The sequence below is a fragment of the Hyperolius riggenbachi genome, chromosome 7 (assembly GCF_040937935.1).
Source record: "Hyperolius riggenbachi isolate aHypRig1 chromosome 7, aHypRig1.pri, whole genome shotgun sequence".
In the NCBI taxonomy this organism is placed as follows: Eukaryota; Metazoa; Chordata; class Amphibia; order Anura; family Hyperoliidae; genus Hyperolius; species Hyperolius riggenbachi.
In genome coordinates, this window is record NC_090652.1 from 115266524 (window position 1) to 115293240 (window position 26717).

Sequence of the window (26717 nt, forward strand, 5' to 3'; positions counted from 1 at the left end):
CCCAGGACTACACCCCCAGTAGTTACACCTTTTTATGGATATGAAAGGGCAGGTTTGATCCAAATTCCCATAACTCCTTCAGCTTTGACTTCCTGTGCTCCTGACATCCTACAGCTCAACTGTGTGTCCAGGCCACATTCCCATTCTCAGGCCTACAGAAAGGATTGAGATATGACTTAGCTATTCACCACTACTACTGTCTACCCTATCAGCACAGAAAAATAAGGAAGTAGAACTCAGGGAGGTCACATGACTGCAAACTCTTCCTTGAAAATACAAAAAGAAGCTGGAACTCTAATTGACGATTTCAGTAGTGACAGATGTGTCACACGCAAGAAGGAAGAGTGTAAGCTGATGAGTGGCAATGAGTCATTTGTTGCATGTCGGTATCTGAGTCAGCAGAGGTTTTAGAATAGAAGTCTTATATTGATGTGGCTATGAGGGGAAAAAAAGGTGACTATAGAGTGGGTGTGGTCTGACTACTGGAACCCACAAAACACAGTAAGCAGAAAGTACAAAACAGATATTACCTCTCCCCGTTGTGAAGCAGAGAAAGAACAACAACAGCGACACGACCTCAGTGCTTTTCCTGTTCATCGTGCTCATGTCTGCTAAAAGTATCCCCTGCAACATAAGACAAAAAATAAAAAATGTACATCATTTTCTTCTATAGCCCACCAACCTCACTAATGCATTGCTATCTTTTTAACCAAAGACTAACTTCACCAAACATGTTTTGGGCATTCAGAGGGTGGATAAACCAAGAAAGTGTTTGGACAGCATGGTAGCATATGGGCAGCATGGTGGTGTACTGGATAGCACTCTCACCTTGCAGCCCTGGCTTGAATTCCTGCCAGGGCACTATCTGCATGATGATTCCTTCGGGCACCCCGGGCTTCCCCCTAAGATTCACCCTAGACTGCGAGCAGCCTCGAAGGGGGATGGAGGAAGCCCCTAGGTGAGTGTAAAACTTGTAACCTCTTTGGTCTCAGGTTTCCTTTAAATAAATGTTTAAAGGAACTGTAGTGAGAATAACATTAACGGTTTATCTACATTCTATTAACAATTTAATTGTAGAGAGGCAGTGTGTATTTTTCAAGAAAGGCAAGATCCACAGTTAAATTGTTATTAGGCCTTAGATATACCGGGCCCCTCCATAGGCTTTTGTCTTGACTATAAATACTTATTAGGGCTTGTGATGATTGCAATGTGCTGATTACGCTAAATTTCAAGTAATTTTTGTGGAAACTGAACTGTGGAAAATTACACAAAATGTTGCATAATTACGAATATTTGCTAAATGTTCATAATTACAACAATATTCATAATTATGATTATTTCATGATAACTAGTTTGGAATTACATACAATTTTGTGTAATTACATACAATTTTTGCATAATCACGAAAAATTACGATTATATTTTCATAATTACAAAAAGTGACACAAAATTACTAGTAGCATGAAATTGCACACAAATTCACAATTTAACACGAAATGCAACATTACAAATTACGATGCAACATTACAAATTACAATGAAATTGAATACAGTTTTCAAAAATGACATATTACGATTTCTCTTCGTAATTGCAACTTACGATGCAAAATTATGTAAACGGGAAATTTGGGCTCATCATTAAATTCCAATACTTACTATGATGAACTTGACTGTGACAAGTTTGAGTGCCCCCCTAAGCCCACTATATGTAACCCTGTGTTGAGAACCTAGGTAGTACAGCACTGTAAAATAGAGATGACCGGAACGGACGCGAACGGGAGGCGGCGAACTTCCGGGGCTTCGCGATCGCCGAGAACCGCAAACTTTTCCGGAAGTTCGATTCGCCCCCATAGGGTCAACTTTCACCCTCTACATCACAGTCAGCAGGCACATTGTAGGCAATCAGGCTACACTCCCTCCTGGAGCCCCCCCCCCTTATAAAAGGCAGGCAGCATCAGACATTGGACTCACTCGTGTGCCTGCAGTAATTAGAGAAGGGAGAGCTGCTGCAAACTCACGTAGGGAAAGCTTAGTTAGGCTCTTGTAGCCTTGTTAGCTTGCTCCTTGCTGATTCTTATTGCTAAAAAAGCACCCCTCAACAGCTCTTTTGAGAGCTAATCTTGTTCTTGTGATCTATTTTGTGTGTGTGTGTGTGTGTGTGTGTGTGTGTGTGTGTGTGTGTGTGTGTGTGTGTGTGTGTGTGTGTGGCCCACTTGCATTATATACAGCCCTGTCAGTCAGTCGCAGCTGGCCTTTGGCCCCTTGGTGGTAATTCCTACTTTGCCACTGCCAGGCCCAGCACATTCAGTGAGTGACTTCCTGTGTGTGTGACAGGCAGCTGCACATTTGTAATCCCAATCACTGCACCTGTTCACTGTTCAGTGCACGTACCTACCTATACCTACGTGAGCGCACGCATTGTTATTACCACCAGTCATTGCACCTGTTCATGGTACCTGTGTGTGTGACAGGCAGCTGCACATTTGTAATACCAATCACTGCAGTGCATACCTGTAACCTGTTCAGTGCACCTACGTGAGCGCAAGCAGTGTAATATACCACCAGTCACTGCACCTGTTCACAGTACCTGTGTGTGACAGCTGCACATTTGTAATACCAATCCCTGCATACCTGTTCACTGCACCTGTGTGACTGCACGGTGTTTAGTACACCAGTCTGTGCATACCTGTTAACTGCATCTGTGTGACAGCTGCACATTGTATTGTAATACCAGTCACTGCATACATTTCACTGCACCTGTGTGACTGCACATTGTATTAGTGAAGTCAGTGCCTACCTTTCACTTCATCCCCCCCGATTTGGACAAAACAACAGGCAGAGGCAGAGCCAGAGGCAGACCCAGAGGCAGGCCAACCGGCAGGTCTGTTCGAGGTCGTGCTGACGTGATTTTGTGTGGCCCTGGCCCAAAGTACAGTGCTCAGAAGAAGGCACGTCCCATCAACTCCCAAGATTGTCAGGACGTGGTTGACTATTTAACACAGAACACCTCATCTTCCGCAGCTACCAGCGCTACTCCAAGTACCACATCTGCTACATTTGACACTTTGCAAGAGTTATTTGGTGGGGAAATCACTGATTCACAGCCATTATTTTTACAACAAGATGAAGGCGTTAAGCAAGTTACATCACCTCATAGGCAACACTATGGACATAACATGTGAGGAGGAGGATGAAGAAGTACCTGCTGTTGGTGCAGTTTTGGAGGTGTTGGATACAAGCGAAGCTGGGGAGGATGATGATAATGATTATGATGATACGGATGCCACGTGGGTTCCCAATAGAGGAGATGAACAGGGGGACAGTTCAGAGGGGGAGTCAGAGAGGAGTAGGAGGAGACAAGTTGCTGAAAGAAGCTGGGGGAGCTCATCATCAGAAACAGCTGGTGGCAGTGTCCGGCGCCATGTATTACCACCTATGGACAGCCAGCCAACATGCCCTTCAACATCAGCTGCTGATGCCACCATAGTGCCCACACCCCAGAGTGGCTCAGGGGTGTGGACATTTTTAGTGTGTATGCCAAAGATCAGAGCAATGCCATCTGTACTCTCGCCTTACGAAGGCACATGCAGAAAAGGCACAAACTGCAATGGGAAGACCACCTGAGCAAAAGCAGCACACAACTGCAAAGCCACCCTCCTTCTCCTCTTCCTCCTTCAGGTGCATCATCTTCTTCAGCCACTTTCTCCCTTGCACCTTCAAAATCACAGCCAACCTCCTCCACTTCGCCTCTCACCCTGAGCGGCTCTTGCTTCTCTGCCCACAGCAGTAGCCAGGTGTCCGTGAGGGAAATCTTTGAGCGGAAGAAGCCAATGTCTGCCAGTCACCCCCTTGCCCGGCGTCTGACAGCTGGCTTGGCGGAACTGTTATCTCGCCAGCTGTTACCATACCAGCTGGTGGACTCTGAGGCCTTCTGAAAATTTGTGGCCATTGGGGCACCGCAGTGGAAGATACCAGGCCGCAATTATTTCTCAAAAAAAGGCAATTCCCAAACTGTACCGGGAAGTAGAAAGGCAAGTGGTGTCATCTTTGGCACACAGCGTTGGGTCAAGGGTCCATCTGACCACGGATGCCTGGTCTGCCAAGCACGGTCAGGGCAGGTACATTACTTACACAGCCCATTGGGTCAACCTGGTGACCGATGATAAGCAGGGAGTAGGTGGCTGTGCAGCGGACCAACTTGTGATACCTCCACGGCTTGCAGGCAGGCCTGCTGCCTCCTCCTCTCCTTCTCCTCCTACTCCTCCTGCTACATCCTCTTCACTGTCGTCGTCCTCCTCCTCCTTGGCTGAGTGGCAGCGCAACTGTACTGGTGCTGCGATCTCCTCTCCAGCTACACAGCCCCAGCTCCCCAGGGTCTGTGCTGCATGCCAGGTACGACGGTGTCACGCCATCTTAGACATGTCTTGCCTCAAAGCGGAGAGTCACACTGGATAAGCTCTCCTGGCTGCTCTGAACAAACAAGTGGATCAGTGGCTGACCTCGCACCAACTGGAGATCGGTAGTGTGTGACAACGGCAGCAATCCAATTTCAGCTTTGAATTTTGGAAAGTCGACACATGTACCCTGCATGGCACATGTGCTCAATCTCGTAAATCCAGAGATTTGTGTGTAAGTACCCAGGCTTACAGGACGTCCTGAAGCAGGCCAGGAAGTTGTGTGGGCATTTCAGGCGGTCTTACAGGGGGCTTGTGCTGCTCAACGCTCCCGTGGTATTGTTCGTGGCTGGGGGGAGGAAGAGACCTTACCTGACATCGCTGAGGTAGAGCAAGAGGAGTTGGATAGTATGTCTGGCGACTTTCATGTTGTCCAGCCTGTTGAGGGACCCCGTATAAAAAAACTCAAGGGGAATGACCTGTACTGGGTGGCCACGCTACTAGACCCTCGGTATAGGCACAAAGTGGCGCACATGTTACCAACTCACCTGAAGGCAGAAAGGATGCTGCACATGCAGAACAAGCTGGCAACTATGCTTTACAATGTGTTTAAGGGTGATGTAACAGCACAACAGAATAAAGGTGCCACTGCCAGTAATCCTCCTCCTCCCATGTCCACGAAGGCAAGGACAGGACGCTCTAGCGATCTCATGGTGATGTCGGACATTCTTTAGTCCAATGCCTCGCCTTAGCGCTTCCGGATCCACCCTCCACCAATGCCTCGACCAGCCGACCAGACTAGCCGACTACCTGGCCTTAAGTGTGGATGTAGACACTGTGAGCAGCAATGAACCCTTAGACTACTGGGTGTGCATGCTTGACCTGTGGCCAGAACTGTCCCAATTTGCCATCCAACTTTGGTCTTACCCTGCCTCAAGCGTCCTGTCAGAAAGGACCTTCAGCGCAGCTGGAGGCATTGTCAATGAGAAGAGGAGTCGCCTAGGTCACAAAAGTGTTCAGTACCTCACCTTTATCAAAATGAATGAGGCATGGATCCCGGAGGGTTACTGCCCACCCGAAGACTAAGTCAGTCCCCACACACAGCATCTCTGCCTGCACGCTGTGTGACTGTCTGCCTGCCCCAAGACTAAGTCGGTCCCCACACAGCATCTCTGCCTTCAGACCGCTTGACTGCCACCACCAACAGGGTCCACCAGGACTCCAGGTGGATTCCTGAATTTTTAAGGCCGCTGCTGGTGCGTGTACATGCCTGCCTAATTTTTCTGGCTGCCCTGCAGCTGCAACAACAAAACAAAAGGCATGTACATGTGTCAATTCCCCTTCGTGATCGTTACCTTGCCGCGATGAAGGGGCTTTCGTATCACAATGAAGCAATGACCGACGGCTATATGAGTGTGTTGGGGTTGGGGGCACACCTGACCCAAGAAAATAGATAATAAGGTCGTTGCTTCATTGTGGTCTGACCAAATTCGATCAGCTGGACACTCAGTCACTGTTGTTCTGTCATTCAGCTACCTCAGCCCGACCATATGGGCTTGAAAACCGCCATGGCATGCACTCTGGCCATGGTGCGCACCAGTCCTGTACGGCCGTCACTACACAAACAGCTGTTTGCGGTGCGTTACACAGTGAGTTTGGTCTTTGTCAGTGTGAAGCAGTACACTAATAACACTCCCTGATTGATGTATACACAGGCACTTTAGGCCTCCAATTTAGCATGCAATGTGATTTTCCCTTAAAACGCTGCTGCGCGTCAAATCTTGATTTTTCCCGGGGACTTTTGTCGTGTATCCCACTCCGCCATGCCCCCCTCCAGGCGTTAGAGCCCTTAAAACTTCTTTTCCATCACTTTTTGTGGCCAGCATAAATGTTTCTAGTTTTCAAAGTTCGCCTCCCCATTGAAGTCTATTGCGGTTTGCAAACGTTTGCATGTTCGCAAACGTTTGCGGAAGTTCGCAAACGCGGTTCGTGAACCGAAAATCGGAGGTTCATGCCATATCTACTGTAAAACAGGAAGTGACGGGTCTGCTGTGTCATGTGTTAGATATTTGTCACCACAGTCTATAAATAGTACTGCTATATCTATAAAACTTGTACTGAACCTACATATCAAGAAAACAGACAAATAAAAAGGGCTAAACAGGAATAGCTCTGTCTGCTGTGAATGCATCTGATAGATATAGTAAAATGAGGACCATCAAAGGGATGATAGCAGAGGTATGCTCACCACAAACTAACCACAAACAAGATTATGTGAAATTTTTGCATTTCACTATTTTTTCACTTTAATAAAAAGTAAAATCCTAGATTTGATTTACTAAATAATTGCAGATCTGGTAATCCTTGGAGATCATTGGTTATCCTGCAAAACTAAATTTTATTAACCCATTCCAGACCAGGCATGGTCGGAATAGCCCATTTCCGTTTCCGGCACAATTCCGCATTCCGTCATATAGAAATTCCGTTACCGTTCCATTCCGACGGTATACCGGGGTAATTCCGCGGAATTCCGTTTAAGTCGGAATTCCGCCAGAAAAATTTTAAAATTCTCTCTCTCATTCTCTCTCTCTCTCATTCTCTCTCTCTCTCATTCTCTCTCTCTCTCTCTCTCTCTCTCTCTCTCTCTCCTATCCATCCATCCAGGAATATACCGGGGTAATTCCGCGGAATTCCGTTTAAGTCGGAATTCCGCCAGAAAAATTTTAAAATTCTCTCTCTCATTCTCTCTCTCATTCTCTCTCTCATTCTCTCTCTCATTCTCTCTCTCATTCTCTCTCTCATTCTCTCTCTCATTCTCTCTCTCATTCTCTCTCTCATTCTCTCTCTCATTCTCTCTCTCATTCTCTCTCTCATTCTCTCTCTCATTCTCTCTCTCATTCTCTCTCTCTCATTCTCTCTCTCTCTCTCTCTCTCTCTCTCTCTCTCTCTCTCTCTCTCTCTCTCTCTCTCTCTCTCTCTCTCTCTCTCTCTCTCTCTCTCTCTCTCTCTCTCTCTCTCTCTCTCTCTCTCTCTCTCTCTCTCTCTCTCTCTCTCTCTCTCTCTCTCTCTCTCTCTCTCTCTCTCTCTCTCTCTCTCTCTCTCTCTCTCTCTCTCTCTCTCTCTCTCCTATCCATCCATCCAGGAATTGCAGATTTTCAAAACAGCTTATATACCATAGCTGGGATTTGAACCCAGAACCTAGTGTGTAGTAGGTATGTGTCTTAACCTCTAGACCATGACCCACACTACATGTTAAAGCTGGCGGTAGCATAAACCATACTTCCATTATGATCAATTCGATAGAAAAAGTAGCATGATTAAGGATTTGTACTTTTTGAAAAGCATGCCTATATACCATAGCTGGGATTTGAACCAAGGACCTAGTGTATAGTAGGTATCTGTCTTAACCTCTAGACCATGACCCACACTGCATAGTAGTAGGTACCTGTCTTACCCACTAGTAAGGGAGAGGCTGCAGCCTCAGGGCGCAGTGTAGGAGGGGGTGCACAATTCATTCAGCTGTCATTCCCAATTGTGTTTGAAGCAGAAAGAAATAAGAAAAGGTGATACATGGCAGCGACTGCAAGCCAGATAAGTAGAGATTAAGGTGTTGGGGGTGGGGGGGGGGGCCCTGGGGCACCTCTTAGTGTAATAGCAATCAGTGTGTGACAGCTGGGGTGGGAGGGATGGGGGGGCGCACTTTGCTGTCTCAGCCTTGGGTGCTGAAGGACCTTGTCCCACCTCTGACCACACTACATGCTAAAGCCTGGCCCTGAGTGTGGTTGATGGTCTAGAGCAGTGGTCCTCAAACTAAGGCCCGCAGGCCGAATGTGGCCCCCCTAAGGCTTTCTTACCGGCCCCCCACACAGAAAATGTATTGCTTATAAATGCAGTCAGCTACATCTTTAAATATTGGTGGTCCACATATGGAATAGCAGTGCAGCACCCCCCATCCACATGGAAGCCAGAAAGTACAAATCCTTAATCATGCTACTTTTTCTATCGAATTGATCATAATGGAAGTATGGTTTATGCTACCGCCAGCTTTAGCATGTAGTGTGGGTCATGGTCTAGAGGTTAAGACAGATACCTACTATACACTAGGTCCTTGGTTCAAATCCCAGCTATGGTATATAGGCATGCTTTTCAAAAAGTACAAATCCTTAATCGTGCTACTTTTTCTATCGAATTGATCATAATGGAAGTATGGTTTATGCTACCGCCAGCTTTAACATGTAGTGTGGGTCATGGTCTAGAGGTTAAGACACATACCTACTACACACTAGGTTCTGGGTTCAAATCCCAGCTATGGTATATAAGCTGTTTTGAAAATCTGCAATTCCCGGATGGATGGATGGAGGAGGAGAGAGAGAGAGAGAGAGAGAGAGAGAGAGAGAGAGAGAGAGAGAGAGAGAGAGAGAGAGAGAGAGAGATGACAGCACAGCTCACAAAGCTGTTCAGGATCCAATTTGATTGGCTGACCCTGTGATTACTGTGAGCCAATCCCATTGGCTCACATTGATCACAGGCTCAGGAGCCAATCAAATCGGCTCCTGACCGACTCACAGAGCTCTGCCGTCACAGTGGCAGCATAGTGAGGGGGCTACAGTGATAGGTGAACGATAGTAGCAGCAGGTCCTTGCGGCATGATGTCGGTAAGCTCCGTTTTTTTAAAGCAGCAGTCTCTGATCCTTAAGGTGCCAGAGCCTGCTGGTATGGAAGTGGTTACAAATGATTTGCTACTGGTGGTGTTTGCAATCCGTACTTGTGTCATATCAGAAAAAGTGGTCATATCAAATTAGCAGTTGTGAGTGATTGCATGTGCCTATATTGTTCATGCCTGCAGAGAACCCTACACTCAAGGCAACCTGAAATTATTATAGGAAAAAAAGCTCTAGTTGTGAATGTGTACTGAACATTCATTCTGTGTGCACGTAACAATGCAGACAGAATGATCATGGGGCCCACTGCAGAAATGTGTAGACATATTTACCTGACCACAATGCATCAGAAATCCTCTTCCTCCTGGCAGTCACTTGCTGTATGCTGTCCTCTTTCTGCTTCTGATCACATGTGATGTGATCAGGAGCCAGAGGAAGGCTGCATAGAGCACACAGCTGCCTGGAGGAAGAGGAGACCTGATGCAGTGTTGACAGGCAAATATTACACCATCCCCTGCACTTATTCAACTGCCATTAAAGTCAGTGGGGTTCGCCACTATTATTTGGTATTGCCCTTTTCACGATTGCGCGTGAAATTTTGCGATAATCAAACTCCATGAGTGTCACCTGTAGGAAACAGGGCTTGATCCCCAGTGTGACACTTGTGGCCACAAGCTAATACAGATGAGTCCCTCAGCTACAGCCGTGCAAACAGTGTTGTTGCTCTGGGAGGAGAGATGATGGCACGATGGACAATGGAGCAGCTGCCAGTAGGAGGGGCAAGCATGGAACCATGTGCTTAGCTGTTGCCATTGCTTGAAGATCCAACTACCTTGTTGAGCACTTGTACACATGATAGCTCCTTGGCCAAGATGGCCTTGGATAGTGTACTAGTGTGTGTTACAGACTACTCAGCAAGCTCATGGTTAGCCTGAACTTCTTGGAGTGTGTATGGGGCTACAAGGGACCAAAAAGTGTACTAAAATGCTATGGAAAATAAAAGTTTGCCCACTTAAAACAGAAGGTATTTGCAATCATTCAGATTAAAGAGAGCATATGATGTCTCCCACAATGCATCACTGCTGAATATGCAAATCATCCTTTGCAGTCTCTGTGTGTATGAGACTTAAAGAGACACTGAAGCGAAAAAAAAATGATATAGTGAATTGGTTGTGTATTATGAATAATTTCTAGAAGATTAGCAGCAAAGAAAATATTCTCATACTTTTATTTTCAGGTATATAGTGTTTTTTCTAACATTGCATTATTCTATAATATGTGCAGATTACACAACACTCAGCATTCAAAATGATTCTTTCAGAGCAGTCTGTGAAGTAATGACCTCTCCTCTAGCAGAGAAAAAGTAAACAGTTCACTTACAGTTGAGATAATAAAAGACAGATAACAGCCCTCTCCACGACTAACTTAGTCGGAGAGCTTAATGGCTTGTTTGCATAGAGATAACAACTGGAGTTTCTCAACTCTTCCTGTACTGGAAACAATTAGACTGATGTATCTGATCTTAATGTTTTATTTCTTAGCTGTACTACACATACAAATCATAATATCATCATTTTTTTTTCGCTTCAGTGTCTCTTTAAAGAGAACCAGAGACGTTGGGGGAAAGCTTTTATACATACCTGGCGCTTCCTCCAGCCCCATACGCACGGATCGCTCCCATGCCACCGTCCTCCGCTGCCGGTGCCAGTGCCCGTCATTACCGCCAGTCAGCCGGCAGACGCGGCCAATTGTCCGCATCACAGGGGCTCCCTCCATATAAGTACGCGTGAGGCTGCATACTGCGCAGCCGCATGCGTACGGGTATGGAAGGAGCCCCTGTGATGCGGACAATTGGCCGCATCAGCCGGAAGTGACGGGACCCGGTACCGGCGATAGAGGAAGCAGAAGATGGCAGCGTGGGAGCGATCCAGGCTTATGGGGCTGGAAGAAGCCCCAGGTATGTATAAAAGCTTTTTCTATTTTTAATGAACGTTCCTCTGTGGTTCCCTTTAATAGCTTGGAAGGGGCAACCCCACATTGTTCATTTTGTTAATGTCAACTGTCATTTAAAATTTTAAAAGGATCACCAGTTGACCCAACAATTCCACCCTCTGTCGCATTGAAAAATTCATTTTCCCACCAAAACTTTAAACATGACTTTTTGAGTACTACAAGTCTACAAAAAAAAAAAAAAAAAAAAAAAAAAAGCAAGATTCAGGGATGTATTGTTTGTTTGGAGCTGTGCGGCTAACTTGGAAAATCAGCACAGCAGACTTCAATGCAAAAAAAATAAAATAAAATGTTAAGGTTTTCTTTGTAGGTAAATTCAGCTTTGTTCAGCTGAACTTTACTTGAAGGACCCAAATTTTACTCAAATTTAGCAGAGCCAGATTTCCATAGAATTTTGCAAAGGTCGAATTTCATAAAATTTAGTAAAGTCAAATTTCATAGAACTTTATAAAGTCACATTTCATAGAATTTTGCAAAGTCAAATTTCCTCTCTGCCTCAGAGTCATTATCCTTCCATAATTGTACACCAGAAGAACAGACAAGAAAGAGGCTACAACAATAACACACTGCAAACTGTAAACAAAATAAATGAAAATATGTATGAGCTGCTCTGGGAAGCTGTAACATCAAATGACATGCAGCCCCCACAGGGTTTTCTTTTCCTTTGTTTTCCTTTTGTTTTTAAAGCTGGCCTGAAATCTTGCCTAGGGCAGAATAAAAACAGAGAAATGCAACCTGTATGTATTTAGCGAATTTAGCCTGTCTAATTTCCCCTCATCTGTGACTAATGACAAGTGTAATTTGATCTCTCAGCTGTCAGCTGACTGCCTCAGCAGAGCAGTTAATTTGTAAACATGAAGTTAACCCTATGACTGCTTCCATGAAATCAGGAAGTAGGCACGCTGCAGATTTATGGCAGGATTTCTCTCAGCGGTAACAAATGTTTTTTCTTTAAAGGTTACTATGCTGTTGCTTATCTTTGAGGCCTCTTTCACAGTGGGACGTTAAAGTCGCACATTATAAAAAATTATAACCCAGAGTAATGCACAGCAATACAAAGTCTGTGCGACATTCACAGTGCACACGTTGCGTTGTGTGTAACGTCTAGCAATATTTACAAAGTGCTGCATGCTGTGCGTTTAGCAATACATTTGCTGTGTTATGTGTGTTGCACACGCTCAGTAATGTTTTTTGTTTTTTTTTAAATGTAACGCATGCGCCGTTTTTGTTCCATCAGTATGCGACGAAAACGGCGCACCAAGAGTAACATAACGCAGTGCAAAATAATGTCCAATTTCATAACCTACATGCGCTGTGTTAGGGGCACGTTGTGCGACTTTAATGTTGCATCAAACGCAATGCCCCACTGTAAAAGAGGCCTTAGAACAGAAAGGAAGTTCTGCGTTCAGGTCCCCATTAAATTAAAATGCTGACATGACAATTGAACAGTGCTGGAAATCAGAGCCTTCAGTACAGCTTCAGTGTAGGAGCCCTAATTCAGTACCTTATATACTCGTGTATAAGCCTAATTTTTCAGCATAAAAAATGCATTATTCATTTTAAAACTATAGGGGATGGAATTGGCACGATGGTGTTCAATTTCAGCGCCAAACAAGCAGACAGGACTAATTGTGCATCACGGCGCATTTCACGTGACTTTGATACTTCCGCTTCAGCTTTGGAAAGAGGAAGCATTAGAGTCATATGAAACACATCTAAGGCACATGGGGTAAACTCCCCATACTTCATTGCTCAACTGCTACCACAGTCATTTTTAAGCTATCCCCTCTATGGTCTGATATGTCCCAGATAAGGATTGTGAACAGTTTTTCAAAGATCCAGTCAAGGTTTCCTGGATCACACAGGCTCTCTATTGCTCCACATCCTTACTACATCAGGTCCATGGCTTCTAGATTCACCACTGTGTCCATACCATCTATCTCCTGTATCCATACCATCTATCTCTTGTGTCCATACGATCTATCTCCTGTGTCCGTACCATCTATCTCCTGTGTCCAAACCATCTATCTCCTGTGTCCGTACCATCTATCTCCTGTGTCCGTACCATCTATCTCCTGTGTCCGTACCATCTATCTCCTGTGTCCGTACCATCTATCTCCTGTGTCCGTACCATCTATCTCCTGTGTCCGTACCATCTATCTCCTGTGTCCGTACCATCTATCGCCTGTGTCCGTACCATCTATCGCCTGTGTCCGTACCATCTATCTCCTGTGTCCGTACCATCTATCTCCTGTGTCCGTACCATCTATCGCCTGTGTCCGTACCATCTATCTCCTGTATCCATACCATCCATCTCCTGTCCTGTATCCAAACCATCTATCTCCTGTGTCCATACCATCTATCTCCTGTGTCCATACCATCTATCTCCTGTTCCTGTATCCATACCATCTATCTCCTGTTCCTGTATCCATACCATCTATCTCTTGTGTCCGTACCATCTATCTCCTGTTCCTGTATCCATACCATCTATCTCCTGTTCCTGTATCCATACCATCTATCTCCTGTGTCCATACCATCTATCTCCTGTGTCCGTACCATCTATCTCCTGTGTCCATACCATCTATCTCCTGTGTCCGTACCATCTATCTCCTGTGTCCGTACCATCTATCTCCTGTGTCCGTACCATCTATCTCCTGTGTCCATACCATCTATCTCCTGTATCCAAACCATCTATCTCCTGTGTCCATACCATCTATCTCCTGTGTCCATACCATCTATCTCCTGTTCCTGTATCCATACCATCTATCTCCTGTTCCTGTATCCATACCATCTATCTCTTGTGTCCGTACCATCTATCTCCTGTTCCTGTATCCATACCATCTATCTCCTGTTCCTGTATCCATACCATCTATCTCCTGTGTCCATACCATCTATCTCCTGTGTCCGTACCATCTATCTCCTGTGTCCATACCATCTATCTCCTGTGTCCGTACCATCTATCTCCTGTGTCCGTACCATCTATCTCCTGTGTCCATACCATCTATCTCCTGTGTCCGTACCATCTATCTCCTGTGTCCGTACCATCTATCTCCTGTGTCCGTGCCATCTATCTCCTGTGTCCGTGCCATCTATCTCCTGTGTCCGTACCATCTATCTCCTGTTCCTGTATCCATACCATCTATCTCCTGTGTCCGTACCATCTATCTCCTGTGTCCGTACCATCTATCTCCTGCGTCCATACCATCTATCTCCTGTGTCCGTGCCATCTATCTCCTGTGTCCGTACCATCTATCTCCTGTTCCTGTATCCATACCATCTATCTCCTGTGTCCGTACCATCTATCTCCTGTGTCCGTACCATCTATCTCCTGTGTCCATACCATCTATCTCCTGTGTCCGTACCATCTATCTCCTGTGTCCGTACCATCTATCTCCTGTGTCCGTGCCATCTATCTCCCGTGTCCGTACCATCTATCTCCTGTGTCCGTACCATCTATCTCCTGTGTCCGTACCATCTATCTCCTGTTCCTGTATCCATACCATCTATCTCCTGTGTCCGTACCATCTATCTCCTGTGTCCGTACCATCTATCTCCTGTGTCCGTGCCATCTATCTCCTGTGTCCGTGCCATCTATCTCCTGTGTCCATACCATCTCTTGTAAGGTCAAGTAAGTAATTTCTATGTTAATAAGGTTTCTCATAAGTGCTCTGCTGATTTTCCAACACAATGTTTGAAAAGCAAACAAATAGGCTCTTTTCTCACTTCATCCATTGCCTGTGTATGTTCCATTGCATCTGACTGCACATGAATCTAAACAGGGGTTTAGCAATAGGGGTTGCAGAGCTAGCCACTGCATCAGGGCCCTTGGGCCAGAGGGGCCCTGAAGGGCCCTCCCTCAACTACAGTATTAGCTCTCTATTGGTCCTGTACTCATTAATAATCACTTCTATAGATACTTTGAATAGTAGTAATCATTAACAAGCTGTTCCCCATCCCCTTCTTGCACCTCAGACACTGTAGTTGCCATTGGCAGGTTTTGGTGCACTGTATCAATTGCTATGTATAGAGTGCTTGTGGGGCCCCATTGTAAAACTTGCATCTGGGCCCTTAACTCCTTAGCTACGCCACTGAATCTAAAGATCAGCTGCATCTTGTGAGTACTGCCTGTGTATGTCCCATTACATCTGTTGTGATCTGCCTTTATCAATTTTACCAATTGCAGGGTTGCATATATTGATTTTAATTACCGCTGTTTGTATTTTTGGCCTCATTTGTTTCATACCCATTACTTGCTTTTATACTTACCTGGGGCTTCCTCCAGCCCCATACCGGCCGTGGGCTCCTTCACCGTCCTCCTGGGCCCTTCCGTTCCTCTGCTGTGTGCCCTGGTATATATTTCAATCACAGCCAGTTGTGGTACACGGTGCTTGCCTCTCGTGGGCCACTGTTGCACTTCCATGGCTTGGGTCATTCTGCGCCTGCGCAAGCACAAAATGCTTCCACTGACGGGAGAGCATCACGACCATGTGCGTGGCTGGACCGCACATGCGTGGTAAACCATGGCTGGCCACGACTGAAATATATACCGGGGGACATACTGGAGGAATGGAGGGGTCCAAGAGAACGGAGAAAGCCTGAGGTAAGTATAAAAACTGTTTATTTAAAGCGGACCCAAACCAAACATTTTTTTTTTAATTCAAAATATTTAGTTGCACCACTCTGACATATACAAAGATACATAAACACTTCTTCAAGCCTCACCCTTCTCTTTGCATAACTAGGGTTATACTGGGGGCAGCCATTAGCAATTCCTTGTTTGCCAGACACATCCTTCTCCACCAGTTTGCCGGATTCTGTCCCGGCAATATGAAAGGAAGGGGAGGGGTTTCTCCAATAAATGTAAAATATTTTATATTTGTCATCATGCAGTTGAAAAAAGGCTGCTATTTATTATTATAATTTAGAAAATAGATTTTATTTCTGAAATCTTGTATTTTTAATTTGGGTCCACTTTAAATACCTCTGGTTCCCATTAAAGAGGGGAGAAACACAGAACATAACGAATTTAAAAGACAGCCAATTAATAGCGATAAGATGAGAAATTACCTGTGTTTAATTGCCCATCATGTAGTCTTGCAGGGAATTTGCAGGGAATCTTCAGGGCTTACAGGCACTGTCTGTGGGAACAGTAGAGCCGGATGAAGACAGCACATTAGAGCAGAGGAGCTGTAGTACAAGTGCTTCATATGTCACTGATGTCATACATGAGGATGTGGCGGTGGGGGAAGTAAAGAAACTGCACCTACATGCATTACCTCTATTCTATCCTGAGAAGAAGGTGGGTGAGAAAAAATGTACTTATCACACTCTGATGTCAGAGCAGAATCAACAACAGTCTCTGCAAAACACCCACCACACCAGATCATTCACTACAGCTGCCTTTTAAAGGGTCACGATTGTGAAAAAGTGTTCAATGTAAAATATATGTATACATATACTATACATTCCTCCCAAAGTAAAATGCACCATATATGACTTCTCTCCTATGCTCCTATCGCTTACTGTAGGCAGGAAAAATCAGACAAATCTGACAGGTTTTGGATTAGCCCATCTCCTCATGGGGGATTCTCAGTATTTCCCTTATTCTTTACAAATTCATTCCTTGGAAAAGAACCAAACAAAGATGCTGGCCAGCTTCTCTACTCGCTTGCACACTATTTTGGCAGTTGGACTGAACAAGTATCAATAAGTGCATTTTAAAATAAAAATAAAACCGTGAGAATCCTCCATGAGGAATGGACTAGTTCGAAACCTGTCAGTTTTGTCAGATTTTTTACAAACTGCTATAAGTGACAGCAACATGAGAGAAAAGTAATTTATAGTGAAATAAATATGGCAGCCTCCATATTCTTCTCATTACAGTTATAATTCCCTCCTTACTTGCCAAAGGTGGAAGTTTCTAAGGAGAGTACTGTTGCCATGGTAGCATATAAAAACAATTTGAACTTCCTTTTAGTGTTACAAATTCTTAACTGGTTGCAAATTGATATAGAATTTTCTTTAATAGTATAACATTACAAAAAGACTGTTACGGCAATTTCATAAGAAAAATGACATTTCACTAGAACCATTCTCACTAGGCCATTTCTCAGCAGAGGAGCGATTAATTCTGACAGAATACAAGACTGATTGTAAAATTGCATGCCCCACTCACTGACCTCAATGCATTTTTTGATGCAGTTTTTATTTTATTTTTTAAATGTCCCATCTCAAACAATTTTTAATATTTTGTCAATTTTTTCTATAATGTACGATGGAGTGAAAATAGCCACATCTGCTTATTGCTAATCAAAACTGTCCAGAATTAAGTACCTTCATATTAGGACGGTAAGAATATAGTTGTGGTTTCCACAGAAAGTCCCTAGAAAATAACTGTAACGCAATACACTATCATGAGAACATGAGAAGCATGACAACTCTGTGTCCTATCACCATGTCAGCATACAAGGAGTTGCTGCTTATGTATCTGGTTAGATTATTTCAGCTGTGTTAGTACATTTGTGGCATCAGTAAGGCCTCTTTCACAGTGCGATGTTAAAGTCGCACGTTAGAAATTTTTTTTAATGTGGACTAACACACAGCAACACACTTGCGATAACAATCGTTCGCTAGGAACGATAATTGAAAGACGAACGATACGGCAACGATAGGAATGCAATGATGGGATACAGCGATCATCATACACATTTTAACGATCGTTCTCGCAGAAAAGAACGATCACAAAGAAATGTTGCGTACATATTTATATAAAATTAAAAAAAAAAAACACTAACATGGAGTTACAATAGATACAAATATATGATTGTTAACTTGAAAACAAAGTTTAATTGAAATGAGCAATGTAACAATCTTTACAGCTGCGCTACACAGGAAGTACTGAAGCTGGGCAGAATTCAACGCAGGCGCATTGGCCCTTGTAACAACTGTTCTCAGCCGATGTCTGTACACACTATAGTTTTGTAATGATTGTCGGTAGATACGATCCGTCAGGTTGGATATTTCCATCTTCCCGATGTCGTTCTTTTGTCGTTCGTGTTAATGATCGTTGGGTAAAGTTTTTTTTCCCCGATTGTCGGCGGAACGATCGTTAATTCGCTGTTTCAAACGACCATAGTCGCCAGTGTGTACGTAGCATAAGTCTGTGCGACATTCACAGTGCACACCTTGTGTTTGTGTGTAACGTGTAGCATTATTAGAAAGTGCTGCAAGCTGTGCGTTATACACGTTATTAGCTGCGTTGGACTGTTTTCACATGGTCAGTAATGACTTGGAAGCATACTTTTCATTGCCTGTATGCCTACTGTATGCGAAGATAACAGGGCATAGAGTTGCGTTGTGACATTTTTGGGACGTTGCGTTGTTAGTTTGCGTTGCAACTTTAACCAGTTCACCCCAAAGGGTTTTTACCCTAATGGACCAAAGCAATTTTCACCTGTAAGTGCTCCTCCCTTTTATTCACTAATAACTTTATTACTACTTACCACAAGAAAATGATCTATACCTCGTTTTTTTCACCACCAATTAGGCTTTCTGTGGGTAGTACATTTTGCTAAGAATTATTTTGAAATATAGGTGTTATTTTTCTATTTTGTTTTTCTTTTGTCTGGTCCATAATTACAAGCCCCTATGTAGTAAAGTAAAAGTAATTTCCCATCATAAAATATAGATTAAAAAAACTGAGCCCCTAAGGCAACAATTTATGTTGTTTTTTTTTAACTGATTTTTTTATGAGGTTTTTTTTTTTTTTTTTTTTTTTACTTTTTGGCCACAAGATGGCGCTCGTGAAGATTTTCCCGATATAGGAAATGTTCGCTTTTTTTTTTGTACATTTAAATACAATGTGACGGCTTCCTGTTTTCTGAATGGACGTGGCCGCTGATCGCGGTTACGTGCATTCATTCCAGGCATTGCAATTGGATAGAGGTCCTCTTCCCCAATCGCTCAACGTGGAAACCCGATGGAAACGGCGGCAGTAGCGGTGCGCACACGTGGGTCGCAGCGGCAGGAACGCGTGACATATTAAAACGTCATGTTGCCGTTAACAGGCTAATGCATGATGTTTTACTACATTAGAATGCCGTTAAATGGTTAACGTTGCATCAAAATGCAACGTCCCACTGTGAAAGTAGCCTTAAAGTAAACCTGAGATGACGGAAAGTAAAAATTGTATACATACTCGGGGCTTCCTCCAGCCTCTTATCGCTCCCTCACTGGCATCCAAAGTCTCCTGGATTCTCCTGTAGGAGCCTGTTCTCCACGGCCAGTCAGGCACACTGCGCAGTGCACGGCCTGGACGCATGCGCCCGCTGCACCCCCATCGTTCACCTGTGCAGTACTATTGCGCCGACGCAGAACACTCCCAGCTGTGGGAGCAAAACGGGGGAGCACGCTTGGCCGCACTGCACCTGCGCTGACTGGCCAAAGAAAATGGGGCTGCTACGGGAAAATCCTGGAGATTTTGGATGCCGATGAGGGAGCGACCTGCGCATAGGGGGCTGGAGGAAGCCTCAGGTATGTTTAAAACTTTTACTTCCTGTCATCTGTCTCCCTGAGGAGTGCAAAATGTCTAAAAACTGCTTGGCAGAGGAGGGGGGCCCATGTGGAAGGAGGGAGGAATGATTTCGGCCCCCTCCCTGCTGCTTCCTGCAGACCAAGCAACGTAGTAGGTAAGTTGTTGGCTGTTAAAGCACTGACCTGCCAAAATGTTCCTAGTATGTGCATGGCAATGAAAGGGTTAAAACACTCTAAAAAAGTGTTTTGAGGGTCTGATACACATCCACATGTAACAGCAGAGGTGTAGCTATGGGTGGGCAAGGGGGAACATATGTCCCCGGGCGCAGCACTGTGAGGGCGCCCAGCACAGTTGCTGTACCCCCACATGTGTGAGAGGCAACTCGTTGGTTGCCTGAAGTGCCCTTGCTTCTTTCTTTCCCTCTGCAGAGGAATGCAGAAGCATTAACAGCAGCAGAAAAAGCAGCCCACATCTGGCTATCGGGGGGGGGGGGGGGGGGGGGGGAATCTGATTATATAAAGGCACATATAGCCATCTATAGGGTGGCACATCTGGCTATCTAAACAGGGCATAGGGGGGCACATCTGGCTATCTAAAGAGGGGGGAAGGGGACAGTGGCACAGCTGGCTATCTAAACAGCATTTGTACATTTGACTCCTTGACCACATTCTGGTGTGTGGCCATGCCCATTTTGTCCAGAGGGGGCACAGAAACTGTCTTTGTCCCCGGGCGCTGAAAACCCCAGCTACGCCTCTGTGTAAGGCCTCTTTTCCACAAACTGTTTACAGGCAGTGAAATGCCTCTCAAACTCTCATAACTGCTCGCTGCTGCCTGGTAACTGCTTGCTGAGCACACGTGGAAAAGAGGCCTAACACTGCCACAAAGGCTTGATCTGCTGAACATGTATAATGTATTCATTTTCAAGCTGCACCATTTGCATACAACTTTTGCATAATCCTGCATCAACTCAGAATCATTTGTATCTCACATTGACACAATCTCTATTAGGCCTCTTTTCCACGAACTGTTGAACTGTGTGCTCAGCAAGCAGTTACCAGGCAGCAGTGAGCAGTAACCAGGCAGCAGTGAGCAGTTGTGAGAGTTTGAGAGGCATTTCACTGCCTAGAAACAGTTCGTGGAAAAGAGGCCTTATTTAGGTAAGAAGAACATGGAAGAGAAACTTTATCAGGTTTGGTTAAGGCCTCTTTTCCACAGACAGTTGATAGGCAGTGAAATGCCTCTCAAACTCTCACAACTGCTCGCTGCTGCCTGGAAACTGCTTGCTGCTGCCTGGAAACTGCTCGCTGCTGCTTGGTAACTGCTCACTGCTGCCTGGCAACTGCTTGCTGAGCACACAGCTCAACAGTTCGTGGACAAGAGGCCTTAAGGTGCAAAAGGGGCGGACTGGGAAATGAGGAAGACAAAGAAAGAGAGACAGAAGTGAAAGTAGTCATGAAATTGTCAGATAGTGGTTAAAAAACGAAAGGTCCATACTGACTTATGCTTGTCTTATATTGAACAAGATCATTTTCAGTTCAAAGGTTTTTCAGTTCATAGCATTTAAAATTTCAATGCTGGCTGGGAATCCCAGCCAGTATTGAAATTTTGAAAGCTATCTGGGAATAATGATGACCAGTTTTAGGACATGCGCATAAGACCCAGACTGGACTTGACTGAGCCTGTTACCAGGGCTGAACGGCAGGCCGCGGGAGGACGGCTTGGGATGAGTTTATGGGGCTGGATCTTTATTTTTTTTTTCATCTCTTGTTCACTATAAGGGCCCATTCACACTAGAAGTGCATTTCTGAGCATTTTGCGATTGATTAGCGTTTTTTTTAAATCGCTCCCATTCACTTTCATTAAAATCGCTGTAAAAATCGATGTGATTTTCGCATATGTGATCGCGAAATAGTGACGATTTTTCCACGATTTTTACTGCGATTTTAATGAAAGTGAATGTGAGCGATTTTAAAAACGCTAATCAATCGCAAAACGCTCAGAAAAGCGCTTCTAGTGTAAATGGGCCCTAAAGGGTAACATCTTTAGGGTGCAGCATGCACTGGGTTTTGCTGTCTGAGGAATGACACCCAGGGGTAAATGCAGAGTGCACAGTGGAGGATTATATCTCACTTCTTCAACTGGCATGTTCCCCCTTTTTCCTTCCTCAGGGCATCCTCCCATCTTAAAGCCATCACCCAGTTCCATGGAAAGTCCACTTGGCCCAGATGATAGAACAGCTGTCTCATCCCGCTCCTTCTCCTGCTACTACAATTGCCTTTCCCCTTTTTCTTTTCTTTCAGCTCATGCCACAATAACGTCCTCTGCTGTCCACAATGGTGTGCCACGTATTTTATTTGCCATTTTGTCCCGGTTATTACACTGTTTAAATAGTAGGATATAGTAGCCAGCCAGGGAGCACACAGCTGATGTGACGGAAGCAGAAAAGGTTGGCAAGTGTCAGCATCTCTGACTTTGGGCTGATGCACACCAAAGCAGTTCTGAAGTGTTTTTTAAAACGCTTGCAGGGGGAAAACCGCTTAGCTAATGAAAGTGAATGGGATGGTGCACACCAGAGGCATTTCTGATTTCTGAGGCATTTCTTACTCAATGTTAAAGTATAGGAAAGTGGAAAACTGCTCTGAAAAATGCTAGATCAGAGCGGTTTTGCAGGCGTTTTTGTTACAGAAGCTGTTCAGTAACAGCTTTTACTGTAACAATATTTGCAATCTGCTACACAAAAACGCTCCAAAAAGCGCTAGGCATGTTTAGAAAACGTCTCTAAACATGCCTAGAATCGCTCTGAAATCTACTTCAAAAACCTCTAGCGTTTTGCAGATCTGCTAGCAGTTTTTGGTGTGCACTGGGCCTTTGAGGCCTCTTTTCCACGAACTGTTGAGCTGTGTGCTCAGCAAGCAGTTGCCAGGCCGCAGTGAGCAGTTACCAAGCAGCACCGAGCAGTTAAAGCAGCAGGGAGCCGTTGTGGGAGTTTGAGAGGCATTTCACTGCCTATCAACTGTCCTTGAAAAAGAGGCCTAACAAGGGCAAAACTGTGATGGCTAGACAACTAGGGATGATCAATGAGATGCAAATTGTTTTTAAATTGTACACAATTTTTATGCAAATATATGCAGCTTGAAAAAGGATCAATCAATTTAAACCTGGGTTTAAGGCCTCTTTTGCACGAACTGTTGACAGGCAGTGAAATGCCTCTCAAACTCTCACAACTGGTCACTGCTGCCTGGTAAGTGCTTGTTGCTGCCTGGTAACTGCTCACTGCTGCCTGGTAACTGCTTGGTGAGCACACAGTTCAACAGTTCGTGGAAAAGAGGCCTCAATTGTTTGGTCCATTTTCAAACTGCATACATTTGCATACAAATTTGCATAACTTAGCCTCAACTCTGAATAATTTGCATGTCTGTGATCATCCCTATAGACAACAGCATCAAAGCATCTCCTAAGGCCTCTTTTCCACGGACTGTTGATAGGCAGTGAAATGCCTCTCAAACTCTCACAACTGCTCACTGCTGCCTGGTAACTGCTTGTTGCTGCCTGGTCACTGCTCACTGCTGCCTGGTAACTGCTTGCTGAGCACACAGCTCAACAGTCCGTAGAAAAGAGGTCTAAACAGCAGATCTTACAAATTAGGCTTTAGTGGGTAATATTTTTGTTTAGTAATTACCTTATTTTCTATGCATTTTAGGAAGTAGGGATGATCAATGAGATGAAAATATTCCCAAGTGCATGCAGAATGCATTTTTTTCTTTGCAAATATATGCAGCTTGAAAATGTACCCAGGTATAAATTGATTGGTACATTTTCAAGCTGCATATATTTGCATAAATATTTACATAATTCTGCATGAACTTGGAAATATTTGCATCTCATTGATCATCCCTATTGGGGGGGTCCCCAGAATGCAGTGCTTGGTACCTACCTAAAGTGGTCTAAGTTGGACAACTGGTGAACAGGGTCCTGGATGTACAAGTGCATTGATGCTAATGGTGGGTAAAGGCTAACCTGTGTGGTCTGATCCATCAGAAGAGCTACTATAGCACAAATTCTTATAAGACTTCATGTTGACCATGACGGAAAGGTGTCAGAATACACTGTGCAACACAGCTTGTTGTGTGTGGGGATGCGTAGTCACAGAGCAGACAGTGTCTATGATGACCTTCCCCTGTCTATTTTCCAAAGCACCTAGAATAGATACATGAGCGTCAGCATAAGACCACAGAGCAATGCAAGAGGGTGGTCTAGTCTGATGAATCACATTTTCTACAACCTCCACATTCCCCCGATCTGATCAAACATCTGTGGGATGTGCTGTAAAAACAAGTCCCTGCTGTGCAATTTACAGGACTAAGGCCTCCTTTCCACGAACTGTTGAGCTGTGTGCTCAGCAAGCAGTTACCAGGCAGCAGTCAGCAGTTACCAGGCAGCAACAAGCAGTTACCAGACAGCAGTGAGCAGTTGTGAGAGTTTGAGAGGCATTTCACTGCCTGTAAACAGTTCGTGGAAAAGAGGTCTAAGGCCTCTTTCACAGTGGGACGTTAAAGTCGCACGTTATAAAAAATTATAACGCAGAACACACAGCAATACAAAGTCTGTGCAACATTCACAGTGCACACGTTGCGTTGTGTGTAACGTGTAGCAATATTTAGCAGGTGCTGCATGCTCTGCGTTTAGCAATACATTTGCTGCGTTATGTGTGTTGCACATGCTCAGTAATAGTTTTTTTTTGTTTTAATGTAATGCATGCACCGTTTTCATTCCATCAGTATGTGACGAAAACGGCGCACCAAGAGACACATAACGCAGTGCAAAATAACATCCACTTTCATAACCTACATGCGCTGCGTTAGGGGCACGTTGTGTGACTTCAACGTAACATCAAACGCAACGTCCCACTGTGAAAGAGGCCTAAAGCTGAATACTCACCTCGCGACCAGGAAGAAGGATCCCTTGACGATGAGCGCTCCCCGATCCATCTTCCTGAAGTCGGGCACACACGACGTCTAGTGACGGTACACAGCAGGCACGAACAAGAAGTCAAGCGACTGCGGTACTTTGCACAGACTCATCTGGGATCTTAACCAGTTAAGATTTCAAGTCCTAATTAGCCCCCCCTGTGCATTCCAGGACGTGAAAATAAGCACCATGCTCTTTGAATCGCCGCCACCGCGCTTGCGTGCGCTTCTGACGTTCTCGTGCACACTCGGGCATGTTCTCGTGCACGCTCATGCACTCATTTGAATGTGAATAGCAGTTCTCATTCACTGTAAACAGAATTTTTTTTTAAAGAGACTGTGTCACTTTTGAACAATAGAATGTTTACAACCCCCCCTTCCCCCCCAAACAAAGTGTTAACTCCTACCTAACTAATTAATCCCTTGTGTCACCTATACTTAGCCCTAAGATTAGTGGACACCTGTAATGGCTGCCGTCCGTAGCGATCGGATGCGATCGCTAGTGCGACAGTTCCGAGACCAAACGCCGTACAGATACTTTACTATGCTGTTGCCTAGCAATGTATCTGTACTGCACTGGGGTCCCCAAAACCCTGCGCCATAGTGATAGTATCCAATCGCTACAAACGCACAGGCTGGCGATAATGGTACGCCACTGTCAAAATCCGCTCTGCTGGACTTGATTCCCTGGACTGTTTTGTTTCCTATGCAGCTTGCATAGTTCAGTCCAGGGAAAAGAGTCCTTTCTGTCAGTTTGCAAGGCTGACTGATTTGCATCCTCTTGTCATGCAAATTGCTTGTCTGCTTCCTTTGAAGGTTTCTAGTATAAATGTAATTTCCTCCCAGAATTCCTCGCTCGACATAGTTCCTCATTAGGGAAACTTACCTTAGAGCCTCAGCATCTTGTTGCTATATTCTAGTGTAGTTAATTCTTGGGGAGTGCTCCTTGCATTCCTATTAGTGCAGTCAGGTTGTGTATTTGTACTGCCTATTCTGTCTTGTCTTGTCTGTGCGATTGTACTATTGCCAGCGGTGGCTGATAGTGAATCGTTCTGTCCTGTTCTTAGATCGCATTTGCCCTAGCGTTAGAGGCGGTGGATCTTTCTTGTCTGAATCTTGGAGTATAACCTTAGCTGCGGTTGCTACTGGTTACTCCTTCTGTTGAGTACATTTGAAATCGGCGCCGATACACTTGGGCGCAGGATCCAGCTGTTATACGGCTGATCCTGCTTCTGCACAAGTCCGGGCCGAATTAATTAATATTCCCCCTCCAGGCCGACATGGATAGTGGGGGAATGAAATAATTTGGCTTCCAGCGATTGCTGGAAGCCGAATTATTATGATTTTTAAGCAACCTCGGCTCCGTCTTCTGACGGCACCGACGTTACTCACTGAGTGCCGCTATAGACTGAATCCCTTTATAGTCTATGGCGGCACTGGCTGTGCCCAAATCTAGCAGCGCTGAAAAGCACTGCTCCGCTTCTGTCTGCCTTGTCTGGAATGAATGCTTGCTGTTGTCTGGTGTGAGGTAACCGATTAGCAAGCGTTCCTCTCTTGTTTGAACCTTGGAGTATAACCTTAGCTGCAGTTGCTACTGGTTACTCCTTCTGTCTGTCTTGTCTGGAACGAACGCTTGCTGTTGTCTGGTGTGAGGCAACCGATTAGCAAGCGTTCGCGTTATCTGTTTGTTTTCTTTCTCCATGTTCATTTGTTAGTCAGGGTTGGTATGTTTTGCCACTGTTGCGCTTAACGTGCGGTGGCTGTACCGTTAACGCGTTTGTCTCTGTTGCGCATATTGTGCGGGGACCGCGTTTAGCTAGTTCATTTGTTATTTTACTTGGCGTTCAGGTTTTGGTTATTTGCTGTGCCTTTTTTACTCATTTCACGCTCTGTCTTTACTCTATCTTGTGTTGCTGATAGCAATCGCCTCTTGTGCGATTAGCTTTCTTACTCTGGTCTGTTCTGATGTGATATGTCTACCGTCGCTGGGTGGTGACTAGATTGGTAGACATTCACATAGTCTGTCTCTGTTCTTGCTTTCTTCTGAATTGCTACTTTGTTGCCCAGTTTTGCTTAATCGTACAATTTCAATCTGGCATCTGTGGCTGTACAGAGGACTTATCCCTCTGTACTCCACAGCTCCATCTGCTGGT

The 26717-nt window shown here is 44.8% G+C and overlaps 1 protein-coding gene across 2 annotated transcripts in view; it reads right to left on the bottom strand.

Annotated features, from left to right (window-relative positions):
- The window catches only part of IL21R (interleukin 21 receptor), a 77599-nt gene that overhangs the window by 47707 nt on the left and 3175 nt on the right, over window positions 1-26717 (bottom strand). Inside the window, exons 1-3 of one of the 2 annotated variants that reach the window (XM_068244548.1) lie at window positions 22756-22819; window positions 16132-16202; window positions 531-624 (exon numbers count right to left, since the gene is read on the bottom strand). In XM_068244548.1, coding sequence (XP_068100649.1) covers window positions 531-606 — 76 coding nt within the window. In that variant the 5' untranslated portion in view covers window positions 607-624; window positions 16132-16202; window positions 22756-22819. Of the gene's footprint in view, window positions 1-530; window positions 625-16131; window positions 16203-22755; window positions 22820-26717 lie in introns of those variants that run through there. The other variant, XM_068244547.1, reaches the window with a different exon arrangement.